This window comes from Lutra lutra, chromosome 3 (genome assembly GCF_902655055.1).
Source record: "Lutra lutra chromosome 3, mLutLut1.2, whole genome shotgun sequence".
Classification (NCBI taxonomy): domain Eukaryota; kingdom Metazoa; phylum Chordata; class Mammalia; order Carnivora; family Mustelidae; genus Lutra; species Lutra lutra.
Window position 1 is genome coordinate 99,685,049 of NC_062280.1, and position 24,187 is coordinate 99,709,235.

At 34.1% G+C, this 24,187-nt stretch overlaps 1 protein-coding gene across 1 annotated transcript in view; it reads right to left on the bottom strand.

The window, feature by feature from the left end:
- Positions 1-411: 411 nt before the first annotated feature.
- Positions 412-24,187, bottom strand: part of SLC35F5 (solute carrier family 35 member F5) — a 37,230-nt gene continuing 13,454 nt past the window's right edge. Inside the window, exons 8-16 of the mRNA XM_047722534.1 lie at positions 22,656-22,737; positions 21,900-21,987; positions 19,000-19,064; positions 16,651-16,755; positions 13,243-13,402; positions 8,768-8,858; positions 4,034-4,188; positions 3,439-3,532; positions 412-1,227 (exon numbers count right to left, since the gene is read on the bottom strand). Coding sequence (XP_047578490.1) covers positions 3,457-3,532; positions 4,034-4,188; positions 8,768-8,858; positions 13,243-13,402; positions 16,651-16,755; positions 19,000-19,064; positions 21,900-21,987; positions 22,656-22,737 — 822 coding nt within the window. The 3' untranslated portion in view covers positions 412-1,227; positions 3,439-3,456. The remainder of the gene's footprint in view (positions 1,228-3,438; positions 3,533-4,033; positions 4,189-8,767; positions 8,859-13,242; positions 13,403-16,650; positions 16,756-18,999; positions 19,065-21,899; positions 21,988-22,655; positions 22,738-24,187) is intronic.

Here is a 24,187-nt window from a genome sequence, read left to right on the forward strand (position 1 = left end):
AAGATGAACTGAGCTAAATCTGTAGAGGGAATTTTAAAAGTCAGAATTGTTAAGAAACTTTGAAGAGAAATGAATTAATCTCACATGACTTGAAAAGGAAATGGGTCTAGGTGAATCCTGAGACATGTGCATCCACTGATGTTCTACAGTGAACAGGGGCAGTTGCATAAGAAGTACACCATAAAGCCTAAGTTTAAGAGTTGTAATTAAGAGTACTTTATATTTAAGCTTGGTAGAGGAAAAATTCAAATGAAATTTTAAAAGTAGAACCTCTTTTTGCCTTCTTTGGTATTTTAGTCATTAAATATTTATTTAGGAAAAGTAGAGGCATCCAGTTCTGGAGTAACTGGGCACATTTATATATGAAAAAAAATCAGAAACCAATTAATAGATCTGTCATACACAAATACATATATATAAACATTTTATTTTAATAATACTCTTTATCACTTCAATTTAAATCATTCCATTATGAAAATGTCTTAATTGAAGACAGAATATTTCTTCAAAACTCTAAATTAAGCAGAGCTTTAACCATTAAATTTACAGCAATAGAGCCTTTAGAAATACATAACTCTTCATTTACAATAATATTTCCCCTTTAAAAATTTGTCATAGTTTGTCACAGATTTAAAATACAAGGCACCTAATGCTAGGAAAGGATAATACAGTTAATGTAGTGTGATCTTTAAAGTCCCACTAAATTTACATGGACACACTTGCATAAAATTAAGCATTTTTTTCTGTGTTGTTAATTTGCAATATTCTACTAAACTCAAAAATATAATCCGTACCTATTATAGGCAGCTTACTTCATCACTTTATCTGTTAAGAAATACTGATCTATATACTTAAATGATTTCTTGAAAACATTTTCATAATATAGGCCAGCATTTAACAAATAATATGTGAAAATAAAGTGTCCAGAACATTAGAATTCTATTCCTTGATTAGTTCAAATTATTTCATCAGCTGAATTCCTTGAGATGTATAAGGCAGGTTGGTCCTTTAGAGGGACTGTGGATTGGAACTTCCTATAACTGTAGTGATATGTACACAGCTACATAGCAAAGTACTTCATCATGAAATGAAGAAAACAGATATGAGGAAAATATATTTTAGAGTTCCAAACAACTGAAACTGTTATTTTTCAGACTAGGCACTGAAACATTTTCTACAAAACTTGCCAGAGATTGTCTCTTCGCTGCATAATGTTCCATTATCAAGCTAAAAATAAAAACAAACACAAAATCGTCATTAGTTTATAACCGTCATAGCTTTGATTTTTTACAGTTCATATTGCAAAAAGCAAATTATCTTAACATTGAAATACATATCAAACACAGTTTATGTACTTAATAACTGGATACTGGAACCAGAGGTGAGTACTAAGAACTCACAAAAGGAAGTTCCATACTACTGTCAAAGGTTGACAGCCAACACTGCTTAGTAAGACAGCATAGTAACAGTTTGGTTCATGGCATACCCCATCATTACCCCATGGAGACAAAGACTCCTACCACACCTGTCCTTTAAACACTACTGCAGTCCATCTTCACAATCTCCCCTTTATCCAGCTCTTACTTCCAAAAATACTGAATCCTTGCCTGGGTGGGGGTGGGCATGAGTGTGAACATGGGAATAATGAACAGCATACTAGGGAGAGTGTGCATAAATTATAGTACTAAAAAGCTTTAAAGAATAACTGTATGGATTTTTTTTTTAGCTTGAGGATGGCAAGTAACATATTTAGTTCCACTCTGTCCCCAAAAGCTCAGGAGAAGAACAATAAGCGGATTTTATTTTTAAAGGAATAAATCACATGAACAAAGAGAAGAGCAGAGACAAGAAAACAACAGCCAGCCAGATCTCTCTAAAAAGAGGGGTAAAGAAACACCAAAGAACAAGAAAATTAGCATAGTTTTTAGAAAAAGCAGTTACACATTCAGATACCCTGCCTTACTTTTCACAGCTTGTCAAGCGCCTCTTCTCTATCCCAGGAGAAGATGTGAGGTGTATTCTCTATAGGGAGTACATAGAGGGTCTCTGGACTGGGGAAATGCCAGGCACAATCCAACATGACTCAATTACCCAAGTAACACTTATATAATCCTAACATTGTAAACACTGCTTATAGATCTATCCAGAATTATACAATAACTACACTGAGATCAGGAGGTGAGAAGGCAGGTAAACTGGGTGGAGGCAAAGGAGGGGGAAACTTGAAAGTAATCTATCTTCATCTACCAAAGTGGGAAAATAGACTGATGATGCCTAAAATGGAGAAATCAAGAAACAAAAGTATAAGCAGGGTACTTAGAGAGACTGTGTGTGGCATGGGTGAGGAAGCAGGAAGCAGGGATCAACACAAGAGACTACGAGTTTAAAGTGATTCCTCAGAGTAGGACAAGAGCAAAAGCAGAACAGGCAGTGCAGGGTGGGTGGCAGCTGCTTTGTACAAGAAATCTTATAGAATTCTAACTCTATGAACTATGTGCATACATAGCCATCCTAACAATAAAAGCTAGAATAAAAAATTGGTTGACCAAAGAAACCCAGAACCAAGACAATTAGCCCCAGGTTAGAGGTAAATTTACCATGAAGAGAGTAACAATTAAGCTTCAAAGTCCAATTTGAGTGCAGGGAGTTGACAGTAGCTGTTCAGTGTTCTAGGTGAGCCAGGGAAGCTCAGCGCAATCAGGAAACATTTCAATATAAAAGGGACCTGAAGCTCTCAAATTTCAATAATTTACTGTGATCTCTCACTCTAAATGAATATATATCCACTTTTATACATGCCAAAAATATATGTTGGATGTATTTCAGGCATTCATTCAGTGAAAGATAAAATATCATGTACTCATTTGTCATGTCATAAATTTAAGAAAAGATAGTATTTCTTAAAATTTTTTAGGAATGGGGAAATGTTCTTGAAACAGTAAGTGAAAAATCATAGTCAATCAGGATATACACTATGCTAGTTAGGGAAAACACACACACATGTATAGAGAAAAGACTGGATTTACACCAAAATAATACATTTTTTTTTTACTTTTATACTACGGGAAAAATATTTTTCTAAAGTGTACTATTACATAAAATGATGATTCTTAGTATGAATAAAAGTAATAGTTAAACGTGGGATCACTTCATTTGCACACAGTTTCAACTTACCAAGTATTTAATACTTGCAATAATCTAACGAGAGAGGGACTACTGTAACCCCATTTCACAAATAAGAAAACTGAGGCACAGACAGGTTAATAACCTTGCATAAGATCACATAGCTAAGTACATGGAGAAGCTAGAATTGGAACCCAGGAAGTGTGACTCTAGAGCTCGTCTTTTATCTTCTAGACTATGCTGCCCTGAAAAAGCTAATTACAGAAAACCAATTCTGTATTTGAGCATTACAGGAATAAAGAAGCTTATACAAACCTGGACTACAGACAACAGCTAACTAGCTCCATCCTCCTGAGAAACACCGTGCATAGGAATGAGACTCTCGCACTGTTCACTGTCTTCAGGAACCCTTAAAAAAATTATGATAATAGTTAAAGAAAGCTTTAAAACTGAAAAGAGCTCTTAAAAATGATCTATTCCATTGTCTGATGCTGTGAGGTCAGAACTAAAATTAGGGCAAGATTTCTCAACAACTTGCCCCAAGTTCTTATTATAGTACGATGCAAAAATAAAAATCTTTTAAAAAAGAAAAAACTGAAAAAATTTGAGGCAGTGTTATCATGTTTTATTATAAATCTTATTCACACCAGTGAACATTTTTTCTACATTTAAATTCATTACACCAAAACAATAAGCATTTTGGTTTTACCTGTAAATCAAAACATTTTTTAAAAGTAGTTCTGAAGAAACTATCTTACCACCCAAAGGATCTCAACAACTTATTTTACCTGGCATAATACATATATAAACAATAATCTTTCAATAATTCTTCATACTAGGCCAGCATATGATTTCCAGTTTATTTAGCAAGGAATATATTTTTTAAAACTTATATTGGAACCAAACCTACCTCTGAATTCGATGTTTTCTGCATATAAAGGCAAAAATTCTTCTGATTCCCACCATCACAGGATCCCAATTATTATAATGGCATAAGAGAGTCACAATAAAAAATGAGAAAAATACAGGGATAGCGCCTGCAAAAAATAACCAAGAAAACTGCACCTAAAAATAAAAACAAAAAACCCCCACAATTATCATTAAGACAATTTTCTCCTTTAACATAAGTTTTCCATTTATGAAAATTTGCAGGAATAAGTTAAAACACCGAGAATACTAAGCACTGACAGTATGTTATTAAGTATGTTATTATCAAATATGAGGATTCAGAAATCAACCTATGATTCCACTTGCTTAAATTACCAACAAAATTATTGGGCGCCTGGGTGGCTCAGTGGGTTAAGCCGCTGCCTTCGGCTCAGGTCATGATCTCAGGGTCCTGGGATCGAGCCCCGCATCGGGCTCTCTGCTCAGCAGGGAGCCTGCTTCCTCCTCTCTCTCTGCCTGCCTCTCTGCCTGCTTGTGCTCTCTCTCTCTCTGTCAAATAAATAAATAAATCTTTAAAAAAAAAAAAAAAAAAAAAAAAAAAATTACCAACAAAATTATGTCCTGCTTGGGAAAGGGTCTAAAGTAAAGCCAGAAGGCACACTTTTCATTTATTAGGTGTAATACATCCGGGAGCAGAAAATACAAAACATTAAACTTTGTCTTCTACATCATGATGCCCTTTTTCTTTTTTTTTTAACTGATTACTGCTGACTTTCAAGTAGATCCTCCCCTTCAGTGTCTAAAGTCACCTTCAAAAACTCACATTTTTAAAAACTATGTTACAGTATGCTGGGATATGTTGTGCTATGTGACAGTTTCTTAAAGATGGCACCAAAAACAAACACTTAAGTGCAACTTTTGCAAACCTTTTATTAACAATTTGCAAAAAATTCTAATCCTGACTCTTAAAACTAGTTTGTTTCTGTAGTAACAAATGAAAAGTTTCAAAAGGAAATCACGGCTAAGTAAAATAAAGATGACAAATAGGAATACTTTTACTAAAATGTGAGCCAGAAAAGACAAGCAGCAAGCAGAGCCCCAGTGATGAAAAGCCCCTCGGATATCATCAAAGCTGAGCCCCCAGTACATCATCTTATCAGGGTTCTCAAGAAAATTAAAAATAATGAGATGCCATGAAGTGAAGAAACGCCGTCTAGATACAACAAAGATCAAAAACAATTGTCAAAGAAGGCTGCACTGACTGAGACTTACTGCAACCCACCGGTGTGATCTCCTTCAAATAAAGATGAAAATAGTAACTCCTATCTTTAGATCAGAAAAAAATGTGTTTGCCCTCTTTAAGTGTTAAAAAAAAAAAAATAAGTGAGGTTTAGGATCACAGGCAGGACTCCCTCCAGTGGGTACTACTCCATTTCATAGCACCATTAGTCAGAGTAATGGGGTTTTATGAGAATATTTTTTATGAGGGACTCGCAATGCATAACACAAGAATAATCACTGACAACTTTTAACATGCATGTCCTGCTTGTATGATACACACATGGGCTGTCAGTCTAAGACCCAGGAAAGAGCATTCAGTAAGAGAAACTAAAAAGCCTTCACGCTGTTATCAAATTACCGTTATAACAAATTCCAGGAATATTTGCAAGAATATATATAATCAAGAAAAACCGTGATACACTTATATGACCCAAGACCAGAAAAAGTATGAAAACTGAAGACTAATGAGTTAAAAATGTAGACAGAATTGTTAAGAGTGACTTCATGAATATGCAACTTATTTTATAACTGAGTACAAGCAAACTTTATAAGGTAGGTAAAACCCTAGTTTACTTTTAAAGACAAAGTTCCCTTGTAACAACACACGTTATTTATGTCACCACATAATAAAAAACTTCTAATTTGATTTCCAACAAGCTATGAAGACAATTTTTCAAATGAAGACATTTATTATAACAAAATATTGTCTACATTACAAAAAATATCTAAAAACCTGAATATATGTGAATACAAATCTGAATACAATCAGAGATGCTTCCTATTACACAAAATATCAATTATATTAAATAGGTAACGATATACTTTAGGCATGATAAAAGATATTGATAACTGCTAATTTCAGAAACTATATATAAATACAGTTGGCTATTAGAATAAAAAACCCCATGAAAGTAGATTTTCCTGTTTTTTTTTTTTCCTCCTGGTTTACTTAAGAGAGAGACAGAGAGCATGAGCAGGGGGAGGAGCAGAGGGAGAGGTAGCTAAGCAGGGTCCCTGAGACCAGGCTGGATCTCAGGACCTGGATCACGACCTGAACCTAAGGCAGCTAAAATGTAAACTGACTGAGCCATCCAGATGCCCCTCCTGTTTCTACAGCTCTGGGGCACACCCTGCCACTTTTTCTAGAAGGTATCTTCTTACCCTCAATTTCTACCCACCAAAAGGCCTACCCCCTACTCATTTAACTGGCTAATTCTAGATGTGAAGACCATCAAGAAAGGACTGGTTATGTTTTTCTAATTATTCAATTATTTGTTTATTTATTTTCATTTTCCCTTTTCTTCTGTTTTGTCCTATCTTAAAGTATTTGATTAAACAAATTACATAATCATTTAATAAAATTAGGTCCCCTGTGACAGTTTTTTTAATCCTAAAATTAAACCTTCAATTTTTATTTTTCAAATCTGCAAAAGCTGATGTTTTCAAAATATAGTACAGAAAAATTCATTTACACAGTAGTCTACCAAAATCCTCTAATAACAATACTTCCCCAGTTTCACTAGAGCAAGTTCGGTTGATATTCAAGATCCTGAGATGTGGAAGGACCTGGCTATTATTCAAATCTGTAAAGAATCTAATGATGTGTAACTTTAGTGTTATGTATATTTTATAATATTCACATTCTTTGAAAATGCATGGTCCATAAGATAATTCTCGATTAAGGAGAAGCTGTTTTTTAACCATGACAAATAAATAAGAATTCACTGAGCCATGAAACAAAGTAAATATCAGCACAGAATTGTTTAGAATATATATCACTTGGAGTATTTTGTCTTTATCCTATGAACTGCACAAAGATCTAAAGAAAAATCACTTTGAAAATCTGATTCTAACTTCTATATATTATAAGCCTTTGGGCTTTTAAGTATTTCCTCTTCAAATTTTATTAAACCAAAGCACGCCCACACACACACACACACACACACACACACAACATTTTGTTACTTAATACTTGGGAGTTCAGGGGAGCCTGGGTGGGTCAGTCAGTTAAGCATCCAACTCCTGATTTTGGCTCAAATCATGATCTCAGGGGTGTGTCACTGAGCCCTGTGTTGAGATGAAGCCCTGTGTTGGGCTCCAGTTGGGCGTGGAGCCTACTTAAGATTCTCTCTCTCTGCCTCTCCCTGCTCATACTCTTTCTCTCTTAAAAAAAAAAAAAAAAACAAAACAATGGGCGCCTGGGTGGCTCAGTGGGTTAAAGCCTCTGCCTTTGGCTCAGGTCATGATCCCAGGGTCCTGGGATTGAGCCCTGCATCGGGCTCCCTGCTCGGAGGGGAGCCTGCTTCCCCCTCTCTCTCTGCCTGCCTCTCTGCCTATTTGTGATCTCTGTCAAATAAATAAATAAAATCTTTAAAATAAACAAAAACAAAAAAAGGGTGCTTGGGTGGCTCAGTGGGTTAAAGCCTCTGCCTTTGGCTCAGGTCATGATCTCAGCGTCCTGGGATCGAGCCTCACATCGGGCTCTCTGCTCATTGGGGAGCCTGCTTCCCCCTCTCTGCCTGCCTCTCTGCCTACTTGTGATCTCTGTCAAATAAATAAAATCTTTAAAAAACAACAACAACAACAAAACAAAAACAAAAAAAAAGTTTGTAAACTTTGAACTGAGTGATAAATGACTACACTACATCTTTTAGTACTATATATATAGTATGCCTCTTTTCTCCTTGTTACTCCTAGAAGCAGTAAAGAAACTCCTTGCTTCATGCTGCGGGGAGAGATTCTCTTTTCTGTGATGTTATCATTGCCAATGTTTGCCATAAAAATTCCTGCATCCAGACCAGGACATCACAGAAGAGGGACAGAGCACCTGCCCTCCTGAGTCCTGACAGAAATGAGCATTTACTGAGAAACATAATTCCTATGTTGCTCATATTTTTATATTACTGCAGTATTAAGGAATCTTTGGAATTTATCTTAGGAATCAAAACACCACTACTTATATAAAAAAATATATCCCATCCCCTATTCTATACCACTGACTTACCAACGAAATGTGGAATAACCAGCTCCCAAACTGGAGAACTACATTTAAGATACTGTCCTTAACTTAGAAATTAAGAAAAAAAAAGTTAAAAATGTATGAGATTATCCATTTCTTTGGTACTTTTTATATCTCTATATAGTACAGCACCTTAAAGAGGCAGAGCAGGCATCAACTATTAGTCATGGTTGTACGGCTTATAATTTAATCATATGCCCTAACTTTCACTACTCCGTTTTAAAAATCCATCTAAAATAAGTCACCCACCTGGGTGACTCAGTTGGTCAGATTTTTTATTTCAGCTCAGGTCACGATGTCAGTATCATGAGATCGAGTCCCACATGGGGCTCCACTCTCAGCAGGGAGTCTGCTTGAGATTCTCTCTCCTCTGCCTCTCCTCCCCACTCATGCTCTCTTGTGCACGTTCTCTCAAAAAAAATTCATCTAAAATATTTAATGAACAGTTTACCTTACCTTTTGCATACACATGTCAGCTATTATGGACAGAGGTATTGTAAGGCTTAGTGCAAGTGTGCCTATCAAAGATGAGGTAAGAAAGCAGCCCCTAAAAAGGAAAAAAAGAAAATAAACATTTCCATATGAAAAAAGTAAAACCACCAAAGAAAATACAGGCATGAACTATCAGGAGTAAAGACAAAAGCTTAGGGCAGATTGAGAAGCAATAAAGCAACTAGGATGATTTTTTAAAGCTTACCTTTAAATAGTAAAAAAATCCAAATATATAAGAATAAAATTTTCAAGTATGTCATACTATTTTCAAAATTTGCTTACACATATTATTCAACATTGGATGCACAGCTTCTATTTCACTAACATTTTTTATACAACTGTCAAAAGAGCTCTTATAGTTTTGTGATACCTAGCTAACAAAGAAAATAGCTTAATTAAACTTCAGGACAATACTTCACAACACAGACTTTTAAGAAAGTGATAAGCCAACTTACGAGTTTGTCAGCAAAGCAAAAATATCTCACCCTCATGAAAACTAAAATAGTCTTCAGATCTGTGTTGCTCTTTTGGTTTGGGTTAGCAATGAAAAGAGCTGACAATTTTTTAAGGATACTTCCTTCTTGTTTTCCTTCTTTGTGGTAATTGTTCTAACCAAAATATAAGTTCTTCATTTTCTTTTCACCTTGAAACTTTCAATGTTGGTATCAAATTTTGAATTACCACTCTAGAAATAGTTTTATTTAGTTGAAGGGAAAAAATGAAAGGAGGCATTATACCAAATAGGTAAGCCATGTATAAAGACTAATAATGTGGGTGTATAAAAAGAAAATAGGGGTGCCTGGCTGGCTCAGTAGGTAAAGCAAGACACTCCTGCTCTCAGGGTCATGAGTTTGAGCCCCACATTGCAGGCAGAGGTTACTTAAGGAAAGAAAGAAAGATAGATAGGTTAATTAATTATAAGCCAAGATAAAACCATAATGTATATAATTAAGAGACTCACAGAAATTCTAAACTTCTAAATTCTAGCTCAGTATATGACAGAATTAATACTGTCCTGCAAAAAAAGAGCCTATCTCTTGATAAAGTGTCTCTCAACATTTCAACAGAGGCTGTACCATCAGTTCTTATCACTGCAGTAAAGAGAACTCAAACACTAGTAGTTCCTACCACACATGAGCTGCTCTGTGAAAAGACAGTTCAAGAGGTCAAAAAAATTTTTAATGTGGCATGTTTTTAGAGATTTGTAACACAAAGTACAATCACAAAGAATCTGAAACAAAGTATTAACAAGAAAACTGTTTGACTTACACCAGCTTTTCCCAATTAGCTGATGGTTGAATCCTTTTGTCATCTATTATCATCTCAGGGACTCACTTTAGGAAATGCTGAGATAAAGAACTAGGTACTATCATTCAACATCTATACAAATGGTACAGGATATGGGCTTAACAATGCACCTCAGTTTGTTTTTTTTTTTTTTTAAATAAAAAATCAGTGACAAGTCCGTATCTTTAATTTACAAAAAAAAAGCTCACAACCATACTTTGAAATCTGTAGTTTACTACTCAGCACTTGGATTATGTAAGGGGAAGTTTACTGCTCTTTTTATAGTTAAACATACAATAACCCTGATCCCCCCCAAAAAGAAGGGAATCATCCTACATGCAGATTATGAGTTCTGATTTAAATGTGTATTTTCTTATGATTTAAAAAGATGTAAAACATATAGAGATATGCTTCTTAAACTTGTTTTGTTGCCAAGAACACCCACAATTTAAGGGATGTGTTTGTTTCATTACTGATTGGTTTGCTGCTACTGAACCGTTACCATTAGTACTCTTAATCACTCGAGTGTCAAAGTATATCTGAAAAATAAACCTTCTTGAGATCCTGAAAAATCCACTCAAGGTAAGGATAAACATAGCTTTTATCATAATATAAGACTATGAATGTCCAATTTATCTATTCAACAATACATACTCATATACACATTTGGGAAAATAAATAGTGTTCCCTCCATGGGGACTGATACTGCAATTCTCTATCAAAATCTAAAATCCATATGACTGACTCAGTCTTTTCCACTTACAGGATTTAACCTGCAGCTTAATTAAGTATACATGCAAAGATAAATAGGAGGATATTCAATGCTACTTTATTTACAAAGCAAAGCACTTTTAACATTCTACTTTTAAAACACTTCTAAAATTTAGAACTTAAAATGTCTACCAATAAGGAACAGGTAAAACACATTATATTCTACCTGGTATGTAACATAATGGATTGGAACATAATATACTAGAACACTACATAGGCTTTAAAAAATGAATTGAACCTAACTGCTGATATGTAAAGATTTACAAAACAATCAGGGAAAAAAAGTACAAAACAATATCCATAGCAAGTCCCCATTTGTGTGTTAAAAGTAAGACAGATTGGGGGTGGATAAAGAGACTGATACTTCTAGATGGGTAGAAAATTCTGTAGAAGGTTTAGAAGTTAATAATGGTTGCCTCTGGGAAAAAGGAATGGAGATTTAAAGTGAAAGAGAGAAAACATTTCCTTTTCATTGTATATCCTTTTGTAAACTTTTGTATGTATTATTCTTTTCATTCTAAAAAAGTTAAATTAAAAAAATTCTAAAACATGTTATTTATTTATTATTATTATTTTTAAAGATTTTATTTATTTATTTGACAGACAGAGATCACAAGTAGGCAGAGAGGCAGGCAGAAAGAGAGAGGGGGGAAGCAGGCTCCCTGCTTAGCAGAGAGCCCGATGTGGGGCTCCATCCCAGAACCCTGGGATCACGACCTGAGCCGAAGGCAGAGGCTCCAACCCACTAAGCCACCCAGGCGCCCCATAAAACATGTTATTTATTTAAATGTAAAGTTTTCTAAGGGAGCAAAAAAAAGCTCACATAGAGAGATTACATGTCACAACTCCTACTTGATCATCCCCTAAAGCCTATATTAAATTCTCCTAAACATAATAAAACTCTCTACTGTATGTTTAATTAAAACTGGAGCTCTCAATAAAGAATGAGCATTTTAATATTTGTAGTGACATACTCTGTGTTTATTATGAGTCTTAATGTAATAATGTAATAAGTATTATACTAAACCCTTCTCTAGTCTAACATCCAAAGAAAAATTTAATAATTGCTTTCAAATATATTACTTTGCCTTGAAATTATCTAATTTAAACTAAAATTCCTAGAAAACATGAACCTGTATTAAAATACAGTGAGTACATAATTAAACTGTAGTAAAAAATGGTTGAATATCAACAATCCCTCATGATTCAACAGAGTTCAATCAAAAAACTACCAGTAAGTAGTTCTATCTGTTCAGAATCAAGAGTAGAGAGAGGCAAGAGAAACCAGAGAACAAAAGAAATACCAGAATTGATAGAAAAGAAGCAACAGGATGAGAGAGTATACAATATATATTAATACAGAAAATAAAATATGTAAATCTCTTGGCTTAAAAAAACTTAGCACATAAAATACACATAATGAAAGATGGAAGATTGAATGAATAAGTGGATTCTGATATCAAAGTGTTTTAGATCAGTAAAGAAACTTAAGGACATAAATTAACTATAAAATAAAGTCTATCTTTAAGTGCTACATGAAAGGGAGTAAGTGTGGAAGAGTATCAAGAAAACCAAAATTTCCCTAATTGAGGAGAGGGAAAAGTACAGGTAGATCATTAAGGAAGTCTTCATGGAAAAGGCTATTTTGTCTCAGTCTTTTGCAAGGGAAAACTAGTCAGTGGTCTTAATTGGTGTATTGTAAAATCCATTTAGGAGCTTAAATACAATTTGTGGGGTTTTTTCAGTTCCTATTAGATGGTAACATGACTAACTTTAAAGCTCTGTATTTGAAAGATTTCTTAAATTCCATACATGATATTGTCTTCAAACTATTTTAGGGTCATTATCACATATCAATATATTTGATACAACATTTCAAAACATGCTAACATCTCAAATTAATCAGGGTTACATATCTAGCTCACTTATATGAAAAGTGCTAAGAATAAAACAAAAAAAGTCTCTGAACAACTATTCCAAAGTCTCTTAAGTTCCCTAGATTCTCACTCAGAACTCATGTTATTCATATTTAGAATATAAACCTCCATTAGATAATGACACCTTTCATTTATATTAACATTCTACTTTTAAAACACTTCTAAAAATTTAGATCATTTATATGCATCCATTCAAATATGTATTCAACAAATATATATTGAGCTCCTTCTACGTATAAAGTATTACTCTATATAGTCAGTGAACAGAAGTTAAAAAACAAAGTTCCTGCTCTAGTGGAGTTACTTTATTAAAGTGTGAAGTGTGTAGGGGGAGAAGGTGCACAGAAGAAGCCATCAGAAGACAAAAGAAATACAAATGCTTAAACTATCCAAACGTCCATGAGCTGGTATCTAATAAATCATAGGGTAATAAAGAGTACATACCACAACCACAGGAACTCTGAGAGAACTGTTCCAATAAGGCCGTTAATGATAATGCACATTAATACTACTTTATTGGGGAACTCAAAGTCCTCAAATCCAGTATAATGAAGTAAAAAGAAACCTGGCCATAAGAGCAGCAGATTAAACAGACCTACAAAACCTAAATATGTATAAAAGAGACAACAGTTAGTAACTGAGATTCATTTAAGTTTTTCAAACTTATAACTCTGTAATTAGAAGACATTAGATTTTGCACAAAGAGCTCCAATAGGTTTCCTTAACTGGAACTTCTCTTTCTTTCAGGCAGACATATGGGCAGCTCAACATCAGAAAAAACTGTACTAGCAACTGGTGGTCACTGAGTCTTCAAGATTCCACTATTCACGCTGCACAGAGCAACTACTACAGAATAAACCACTAATTCAAAAAGAAAGGTTGTTAACCTTAGCTACTAGTGACTTCAAACTTAATGAAATAACTGGTATATCTATGTGTATGGATATGCCGCCCAAATTAATTATGGGCAATTAGACAGTCTGCTCTCCAATTTAACACATATTTATGTTTAAAGCACCTGTGGTATTGCTGGGAATAATGGAGAAGTTTCCAAACCAGATATATTCTTGGTCCTTGCCTTCCAGGGAGCTCATAAGCTAACTGGTGAGATATATATACAAACAGCTCCTCAACTTATGAACTACGTGCAGACTATCTGTAAAGGAAGGCTGTAACATTTAGTGGTCGAAAGTGTGTGCTCTGCAGTCTGACTGCCCTGAGTTCCAATCCCAGCTCCACCATTCACCAGTACTGTAAACCTTATACAAGATGCAAAACCTCTCTTAAGCTTCAGTTTTCCAACCCATAACCATAAAATCACATTTAATTCGGTTACTGGGAAAATTAGATGAAACACTTATACAATATAACATAGTACCTGGCATATAAAGTTAGTAAAGGTAAACTGCTATTATTATTAAAGAAATGTAAGTTTAATGTTACTACATGTGAATGCAAAGACTATAAAGGAAAAATTTACAATTCTATAGTAATTTTTATTGCACTTCCTCTACAGTTGAACATCATAGATCCATTAGGTAACTATAGAGCTTACTTAAAAGAAAGTTAAATCACAGTAAATATGTATTTTATATTTGTTCCTAAATAATAAACTAGAATTTAGGATACCTAGTTAAATCTAAACAGGACTGGAACGTCCATTCTCTATCTGCTGCTAAGGACTTACAGCCACCCACCATCTCTGAAGAACTGTCTTGGAGAGCAAGACAGTTGCTTGCTTGCCTTTCCCATGAAGTTCCCGCCCTGATCAGCTCACCCCCTCTCTACAGCCCACAACTAACTCACGAAGGATGCACAAGGCCATGCTTGATGGCTGAAATCCTAATGGCTCAAGCCCAGAAGGTCTCTGAGGAGTATCTTCTTCTTCACCCTCCTGAAGTGTTACCTGCTCCTTCATCCTCCCCTCTTCCTCTTGCCCTGGACATGCCACGAACTGGACCAAACCTCAATTATACATGAGCCCACATGGCTCTTTCTCCTTCTCTATCCTGCTTTTCTTACTTCCTTGTCAATTTTCCCTGCAGAGTGCCCCTCAATAAATCACCCACAAGAAATTCCTGTGACTAACATAATAAATAAATAAATGTAAATGGGGGGGGGGAATCCCTGTCTCATATCCTGCTTCTAAGATACCCAATTTAAGACATCTAGTGATAAAAATAAAAACAAATCAAATGACACATACAAAAGGGACCCATGACCTGAAAAGCTTATACAACATTAAAAAGCTGTAATTAAAACACCAAAATTTGGCATTACCAAAAACCAAATCTAGTTTGGGGTCCCTGAACTAAATTAAGTCCATAGAATCCCACATAAATTAACAAACTTTAGACCTAAAGACAAAGGTCCCAATTGCTTCTACCTATTCTCCAGATTCTTCAGAATCTGGCCTGCATATCTTCCTATTCTTCCCTAAAGTGAGCCTCTAGTCCAATCACATAGATAGATCTACACATCGTTCCCTGTTATGCTCTGCTCTATCCCATGTCTAAAGAACCCTCCACAACCCAATCCTAATGTCTTTTCTGTCCTGCCTATTGTAAGGTCCAGGTCAAAATAATACTGTGTTACATCATATATGAAGAAGAGCAATCAAGTTACATGACTGTGTGTACTGTAGTACAAATAAATTGAACAATTTTTCCTGAAAATTGCCAGTCTTAAAAAAAAAAAACTCAAAAAATATTAGCATTTTGTTCCATTCCAAGTGGAATTTTCTATGACTCTAAAATAAGACGTCACTAAAGTTACCTTCATATTTAAGGTATATTAATTGAATTCCATATTTAAACTTGAATGATCACTTGGTCTGGTAGCTTATCAAATGTTTTGTTTCTGTTAATCATCAAGTGAAGATATTCAAACATTTTTTAGCAGAAAAAATTATCTACAAATTAAATTATAATGCAAAAGCCCCCCAAAACAGAACTGTTTCAGCTGAAGCAGCAAAAGACTCTAAGAACCAGAACCACACACGCAACTCCACTTCCTCTCACCCTTCGCAGGATCCTCTGCAAATCAGTTTGAAAGCTACTTATCCAGTCCAATTTCCTCATTTTGCAGATGAGTATGAAATAAATGAACTTAGAACAGCCATATTCTTGGTCTCCTGATTCCCTATTACCTGTACTTTGAAGTTTCATCACTAGGCTTTTTTATCTAGTGATACTCAGGTATCTTTTGGAAGACATCCACAGATATCCAACAGAGAGCACAAGTTTTTTACTGAGCTGATACAAGGCAAGGAAGAGCTTATAAATCATATTAGGTATTTTATTTACCAAAATTAAGAATTGACACCAGAAACTACAATTGGGTAATTTGAAAATCTTTATCATAAAAGAATCTATATCTTAAAGTGCAATGGAAAGCCTTTAAATGGCCCTTGACTTTTAATGAACAGTACATAGACTAGAATGGTATTCTATATATCATTGGGAGCAGTTTCTCCAATCTGAAGCTTCTAACAATTCAAAAATAGCAAAAGGTGTAATACAACAAGTATATTCTCACATGCCTAAAACAGTGTAATTCTATCATAGCAATGAAGAAAATATCTGATTCAAAGGCTAAAGACACGAAAGCAAAAAAGGCATTAGGAGGAATTTCTTTACCTCACACTGAGGAAACGAGCATTCCACCACAGGTGCAAAATCATGCCGGGCAAGGTATGAGAAAAACACTGAGACTGGACTTCATAATCTTTAACATCTGATGGTTTTAAAGAATCATATGGAGAAGGAGAGAAAGGCTTCTTCATTCCCTCCAAAAACAAACCCTAAGTTAATCATTCAAAGAAAGTAGCCTCACAGGTAGACATATTCTTACCAAAGAACATTGGAATATCCAACTTATCTTCTCTGTCTACTTTTCTCTTAATCATAACAATATAGACAGCATAGAGCATAGCTCCAACAAGAGACCAAATGGAACCTGTAAAAATCAACATAATGAATTAATGCATTTGCTCATTAACTCATTCAACACACACTTATTTAAAACCTATGTGTCAGATGTGATTTCAAGAAGTACACAAATAGGAAAAAATAAAAGTAATCCCACCTCCCTCATGCCCTTCAAGAGTAGCGGAAGAAGTTTAAAGAGTGAACAAACACATGCAAAAACATCCAATGATCTAGCCAAACATGCATGTTATCATATTAAAACTCATATAAGTAACACTTTGTTTTTAAATTCTGAAATGCAACTTCATATTTTCCCCTACATAAACAATTTCACCTGACATTGTCTGGCATAACAATGTTTCTTTCCATCTCTAAGCCACTGCTTATACAGTCCTCCCCACTGTGACCTATCATCTTTATTACATATTCTACTACCATCTTCAAGGCCCAGTTAAAATTCCCACTTCTGCCACAAAGCATCCCCTTCTTCTCCACTGAATTTCCATCCTCCTTGTCTTCTATTTTAGACTATTTTAGACCATTTAATGGTCTTACATGGTTAAATACAGTATTATTTATTCTCTAGTGGTTTCATTTTATAAATCTAATGATTAAAATCAAGAACTCCTTGAAAACTGCAAACACATTACTTACACTTTTTATTGTTCTAAAATATCTAACATAATAGAAGGTTTGTAGTATAGGCATAATAAATATTGGTTCTCTTAAGTATTAACTCATTCTCAAAAACATTCTGGTAAGCCCTTAAAAATAGCTAAATTAATGTGCTGTCTGGCAAGTGACCACATTTAATACTTTAATTATCCAAAAGTCCAATGTTTTATTAAATCTATTTTTAAAAATTATTCTAAAGCATTTTTAAAAAGTAAAAAGAAAGCCTATCAATAAAATCTCACACATACACAACAAATACATGTATTGTTTTATATATACAAAGTCGCTCTGGCCGAGAAAGAGGTGATACAGTTCAAGGCATGGCTCACTGGGCAGTGACCAGGGATGGTTTAGAAAGCACCGTTCCATTCAATGAACTTCAAATGTCTAAACAAAGTATCCAGAGGGAAACCATTAAGATGGGTTCTGATTATCTTTGCCTTTGCTTAACCTAAACAATGGATCAAAACTGAGCGTTCACCATAGAAGTAAATGTTTTAGACAAGAAACATGAGTGAATCACAAAATTAGTGACTGTAAGTGTAACAGAAACAGAGTATTTGCATAGTCTCAATTTATCTCCCCACAAGATGCTTATTACTTACAAAGAAAAAAATGTGTAACTTTACACTGGAGCAACCTAGCAGACACTACCTTAAAATTAACTAGTCACTAGTAACGGGACAATACCATGTGCCTTCTGATATGGTATGTGGATCAGGACAATTCTAATATTACTTCCATGGCATTCTTACCAAAAATACACAACATAAATTTAGCCATAAAGAAGTATCACACAAACCAAAAGTGAGGAACATTCCACAAAACAACTAGACAGTATCCTTCAAAAGTGTTAAGGTTATAAAAGACCACCACCACCACCACCAAAAAAGACTGAGGGGCAGTTCCAGATTAAAGGAAACTAAGGAGACATGAAAACTAAATGCAACAAGTGATACTGTACCGGACATTAGTGGGAAAAATGCTGAGATTTAAAAAGGATATACATACAGATCAGATAATTTAATTATAATCAATTTTGGGGTGCCTGGATAGCTCAGTTGGTTAAACAGCAACTCTGGGCTCAGGTCAGGATCCTACACTTGTGAAACTGAGCCCACATCAGACTCAGCATTGGGCATGGAGCCTAACTAAGATTCCCTTCCTTCCTCTCCTTCTGTCCCTCCCCAGGCCCCATCTCTCTCCAATCTTTAAAAAAAAAAAAAAAAAAAAAAAAAAAAAAAAAAATATATATATATATATATATATATATATATACACACACACACACACACACACACATATATATACACACACATACATATATATATGATAATCAATGTTAATTCCTGACTTTTATAACTATACTGCAGTTATGTACATAGTTAGAGAATATGAGTGAAGGCTATATGAAAATTCTGTAAACTATTTTTGAAATTTTTTACATTATTTCCAAAGGAAAAGTTAAAAAAAGACCATGTTAGTGCCTGACCTCTGTGTGTGTGTGTCTGCACACACATGCACATAAAGACATAATGACATGCACAAAACTTTCTTGTATACTCTTAACAGAAAGAATGCAGAGTCACATACTTACCTATTGTATCTCTTCCAGCAGATTTTTCAGACCCTGACAAGTTTACCAGCACAACACCTCCAATGCTATGGGAATAAAAGGATTACTGATGAGCAAAACAGTAAACTCCTTAAAAAAGGGATAATAATAAAGATAAAAATTTTTACAAGTGATCTAGACTACTCTCAAAACTGGGCAAAACTATAACTGCCAAAGAATTTAGTGATTTAATTAATATCAAACAATATGAACAGGACAGAACAAGTGCTATACTTGTATTCATTTAATTCTCACGAAATGTACAAATTACTTTATAATAAAGGTATTATTGCTACTACCATTACCATTTTACACTTCAGAAAACTAATGCACAAATATACAAAGTAACTTGACCAAAATCACATAGCTGGGACTGAAACTCAGCCAGTCTGCTTCTAGGTAAGTATTTTTACATCCTATACTACCTGCTCTTTTCAGTTAACCAACTTGTCTACCCTCTTCCAAACTTTTTTTTGAAGATATACATATAGTATATCCATACACATCTTGCAATAGCACTAACTCTTGCTATGATAAAACCTAAATTAGCAATAAAACTCTCCTTAAATGTTTAAATGATTAATTAATTAATGGATGAAAAAAGGCTGAATTAAAGATGTAGAGAAATCAGAGATCATTCATTCACTCAGTTGTTATTTACTGAAAAAAAATTTTAAGTTATTATTTACTGAGCTAATCACTGTGTTACAGGAACAAACAGAACAGATGTAGTTCCTGTTCTCAGGGAGCTTATAACTACTGTCTTTCTATGTCTATGGCTCTTGTAATTGTACATATTTTTACAGCAGAAAAAATAGTGTTAACTTTTTTAAAAGCCATTCTAATTCTTTTACCTACTGATGCAAAAAAACTAAGTGACACAGGAAAGGAATATTAAAAACATTTTTTTTTTTACCTTATGGAATTATATCATCCTAAGTCAAATCTAGTGCTTACATTAAGTATTCATGTCTCTCAATTAAATATTTTAATTTTCTGTTAAACAATCATTGTTTAAATTCAACTATTATTTATTGAGCACCCACAACATCCTAGAAACTAGAGGTTTCAATTCCATTTAGATAATAATAATCACAATGACTAACTATATTGAGCACCTACTATACATCAGACACTGTTCCTAGCACTTTTAAAGTTTTAACTCATTTAACACTCGTAAGAATCCTCTGAGACAACTCACTAGTATCCCAACTTACAGGTGAGGAAACTGTGACACAGTGAGGCAAGAAACTTGCCCCAAACCACAAAACTAGTAATGATGGAGACAGGATTGAATTCCAGAGAGCTTAGATGGAGAACACCCGCTTTTTTGTCTCTTGACTGATAATGTGAGACTTTTTAGCTTATCAGATTTCCTTCAAAATTGTTGCTATGTCAAATTCTTTTTATAACCTCAGAAACTGAATCTCATTGCACAAGACTACTTCAAAACAAAGTATAATCAATGTTCAATATAGTATTAAGAAGATATAATAAATATATTAAATATTCTAAGTAATAATTTTTCTAGACCACAGGTCAAGCAAACTTCCTCAAAGGAACAAATAGTAAATATTTTAGGCTTGTAGACCATATAGTCTCTGTTGCAACAGAACTGTCATTATGGTGCTCAGGGAGCCATAAATAATATGCCAACAAATGAGAACGGCTATTCCAATAAAACTTAAAAAAAATAGGAATCAAGCTAGCCTTACTCTGCTGACCCCAGTTCTAGATCTACTTTAATGAACTCTGTCAAAATTTACAAGTTCAACATTTTAAAACTATTTCCTTCTTTTTCAAAACTTTATATTAATACAGTAAAAAGAAAAGTTAAAAATTAGCATGAATTTTGAATAAAGTTGAATAAAACCTCATTTACTTCCCAATATAAATCTATTACATTTCCCTAATACACAAATACGTTTGGCTAAAACAATTAGTCAATCATGCAATATAATAAACTTCATAAAATCTAAATAATAAATTAGTTATAATAAATTAGTCAACCAGTCTAACCTTGGAAACTACCATGGTTATATCAATGAAGGAGAAACACATGAAAATAAGAGTACCTCAGTCCCCATTATAATAATTTTTTACATACATTCCCTCTGAACTTTAAAACAAGTCTGGAAAGTAGATAATAAAAGACTTAAATACGTTTTTTTTTTTTTAAATTTTATTTATTTATTTGACAGGCAGAGATCACAAGTAGGCAGAGAGGCAGGGAGAGATAGTGAGGAGGAAGCAGGCTCCCTGCCGAGCAGAGAGCCCGATGCGGGGCTTGATCCCAGGACCCTGGGATCATGACCAGAGCCAAAGGCAGAGGCTTTAACCCACTGAGCCACCCAGGTGCCCCTTAAATACAGTTATTGATGGGATACTGATGATATACAGTAATGCAAAGTTGCCAAATGATTTATATAGAAAATAACTGAAAGATCACTTGAGGCTGAGCCAATCAGGAAAGACTGCATATTTGACTTCCAGAAGTAGAAGTAAAACCCAAAACAAAAACAAAAAGGTAACCTGTTTTAGGAAAAGGAAAAAGGAACTTGGAGGTAATGAGGATCAAGCTGCCACATTAAGTTAAATGTAAGCACCAGTACAATACATAGTATTATACCATCTGTCCTCCCATGAATGGGAGCGCCTTGGGATCCCTCCCTCCAGTTACTCTCCCCAGGAACATCTAGAAAACTAGTCAAGGATGTGACACAGGCTGAGTAGCATGCTGTCCATATAAAACCCTCTTTTATTCTTATCTTTCTCTGCCTATACAGTACACTATAATACGAACTATCCTATGTCACGATCAGAAATTTTTTAAACATTACGTTTTTAAACAGAATTAACTAGCTATTATGATATATTCTTACCTTAAAATTACAGCTAATAGTTTAGAAAGAGTAAATCTATCTCCACTGTTACTTGGAAACATTGCAGCAAGAATTAAGGTAAAAAGTCCTACAAGGAAAAAAGATACATCAGTTTAAATACTGTCAAAAACAGCCTTTAAACTAAACCATGCTTATTTTAACAATACAGATTAAGTATAGCCCCGTTTACTTTAAACTAGTAAGACAGTGAAATTGAGCACTCAGAGTAACATTATGACCTCATCATAGTCAAGCATATGTGCTCAGGTTAGTTTTATAGCTTCAAAAATACTTTTCCTCTCCCAGATTTGGAAGGTAATTCAATTTTTTAAAATAAAACATCTTTCATAAGGTAAATTATGGCTCTGAAATAAGCAATTACATTTAGTCAAAGGGTCTAGAAAAAGATCTTCAGAAAGAATGTAAAAGGAATGACTATAACATAAAGAACTAGCCTATAAAACCTTAATATGTTTTTATATTAAAAAAAAACATAAAATAACCAAAGGAATATAAATAGCACAAAGCTGCAGCATAAAACCACCAATATTATATAGTTACAATACACTAATGTACATCAGAATAAATGTAATAATTTATAAGATAAAAATGTGTATATGCGTGTGTGTATATATATATTAAAAAGAGTGTATATATAATATATATATAGCCGAATATATATATATAGATAGATAGATAGATATAACAGAAATAGATTTCAATTTATAATGTAGATTTTAAAGACAAATTTCTTACCAGAAGTTGAGGACAAAATATTAACTATAGCAACTTGTGTGTCTGAAAGTGCTTCTTGATATGACAAATTTGCCAGAAACCACTAAAGAAAAAGAAAACAAAGTGAAACCTAATGAATGACATGCTTGTATCTGTCATAACTTATAGGTCCCTCTTTTACCCCCCTAAATATTTTATCAAAAGAGCTTCTAGAAGTCACCTTCTATTGAAAAGTCACTGACTTAAAAAGAGGGCATTTATAATTAGATTTAAGATCTTTGCTATTCATCCCTTAAGAAATTAATAACAGTTTGTTAAAATTAGCATTCAGTTTTTTAAAAAATAAGGGTAAAACTGAATCAACTCAACTTTAAAATTTGCTTTATCCAAGCATTTCTAGCATTCTACTAAAGTTTATCTAAACAAAATTTAAATTTGGAGAAATTCTCAAATATTAAAATATGTACAGACACTTCAACGAAGCAACAAAGAAATACGATCTTAGAGCACTACTAAAAGGTAGCAGATAGCTGAGTTTAATAGACTCCATTTAGTCTACACAGTACTCAAGGCAAAAGCCAGAGTAAAACTATAGCAAAGTGATTTTGATGGCACCTGTAGTCCTCCGACTTCCCAGATAACTTCACTGGACTTTCTATATAAGAAAATGAGGTAGCAATTGCTAAGATGAGCAATATCAAACATATATGAAGTGCTAGAAAAAAGGTAGAAGATTCTACTTCTAATTATCTTTTGGAGATCTATCTACAAGAACAGACAATAGGTACAGGGTGATAATTAGCTTTCTTTTTTTTTTTAATTATTTATTTATTTTCAGCATAACAGTATTCATTGTTTTTGTACCACACCCAGTGCTCCATGCAATCCGTGCCCTCTCTAATACCCACCACCTGGTTCCCCCAACCTCCCACCCCCACCACCTCTTCAAACCCTTCAGATAATTAGCTTTCTTGACTCACTTTCCCTACCACTATAACACAGAAATACTGTGCTCATTTTCAAAACAATCCCACTGGTCTCAGCTAATGCACGATAGGTAGCAGTCATTCAAAAATCATAAGAAAACATCATTATTTAGAAACTCTTCCTAGAAAGACCTTCCTATCCTACACTTCTCCCCATTCTCTGGTTCTCAAACCCAAGGCACTCTCATTACAAAATTAGACCCATCCCAATTACCTTCCAATAAAAATTAATCTTACAATGTTTCCCTTCACTATCCCACACTTGAGGACAACCACTTACTAATAAATAAAATATCACAAATAATTTATGTATTTCATTATTTCATGAGTGGTAAGTTATTTTAAAATTATCATAAAAAATATTCTAGGTAAGCATTCTATGACCTAAACTATATTCTACAGAGAAAAATTAAAACATCATAAGCCCTCATGAGACAAAAGATATTCAAGGAGGACTGGCAAATACAGGAAGTATTAACTCCTGCCCTGCACTGCACAATACACTAGCCACTAGCTACATGTAGCTACTAAAGAACTGAAATGTGGCTGGTCTGAATTGAAACGTTT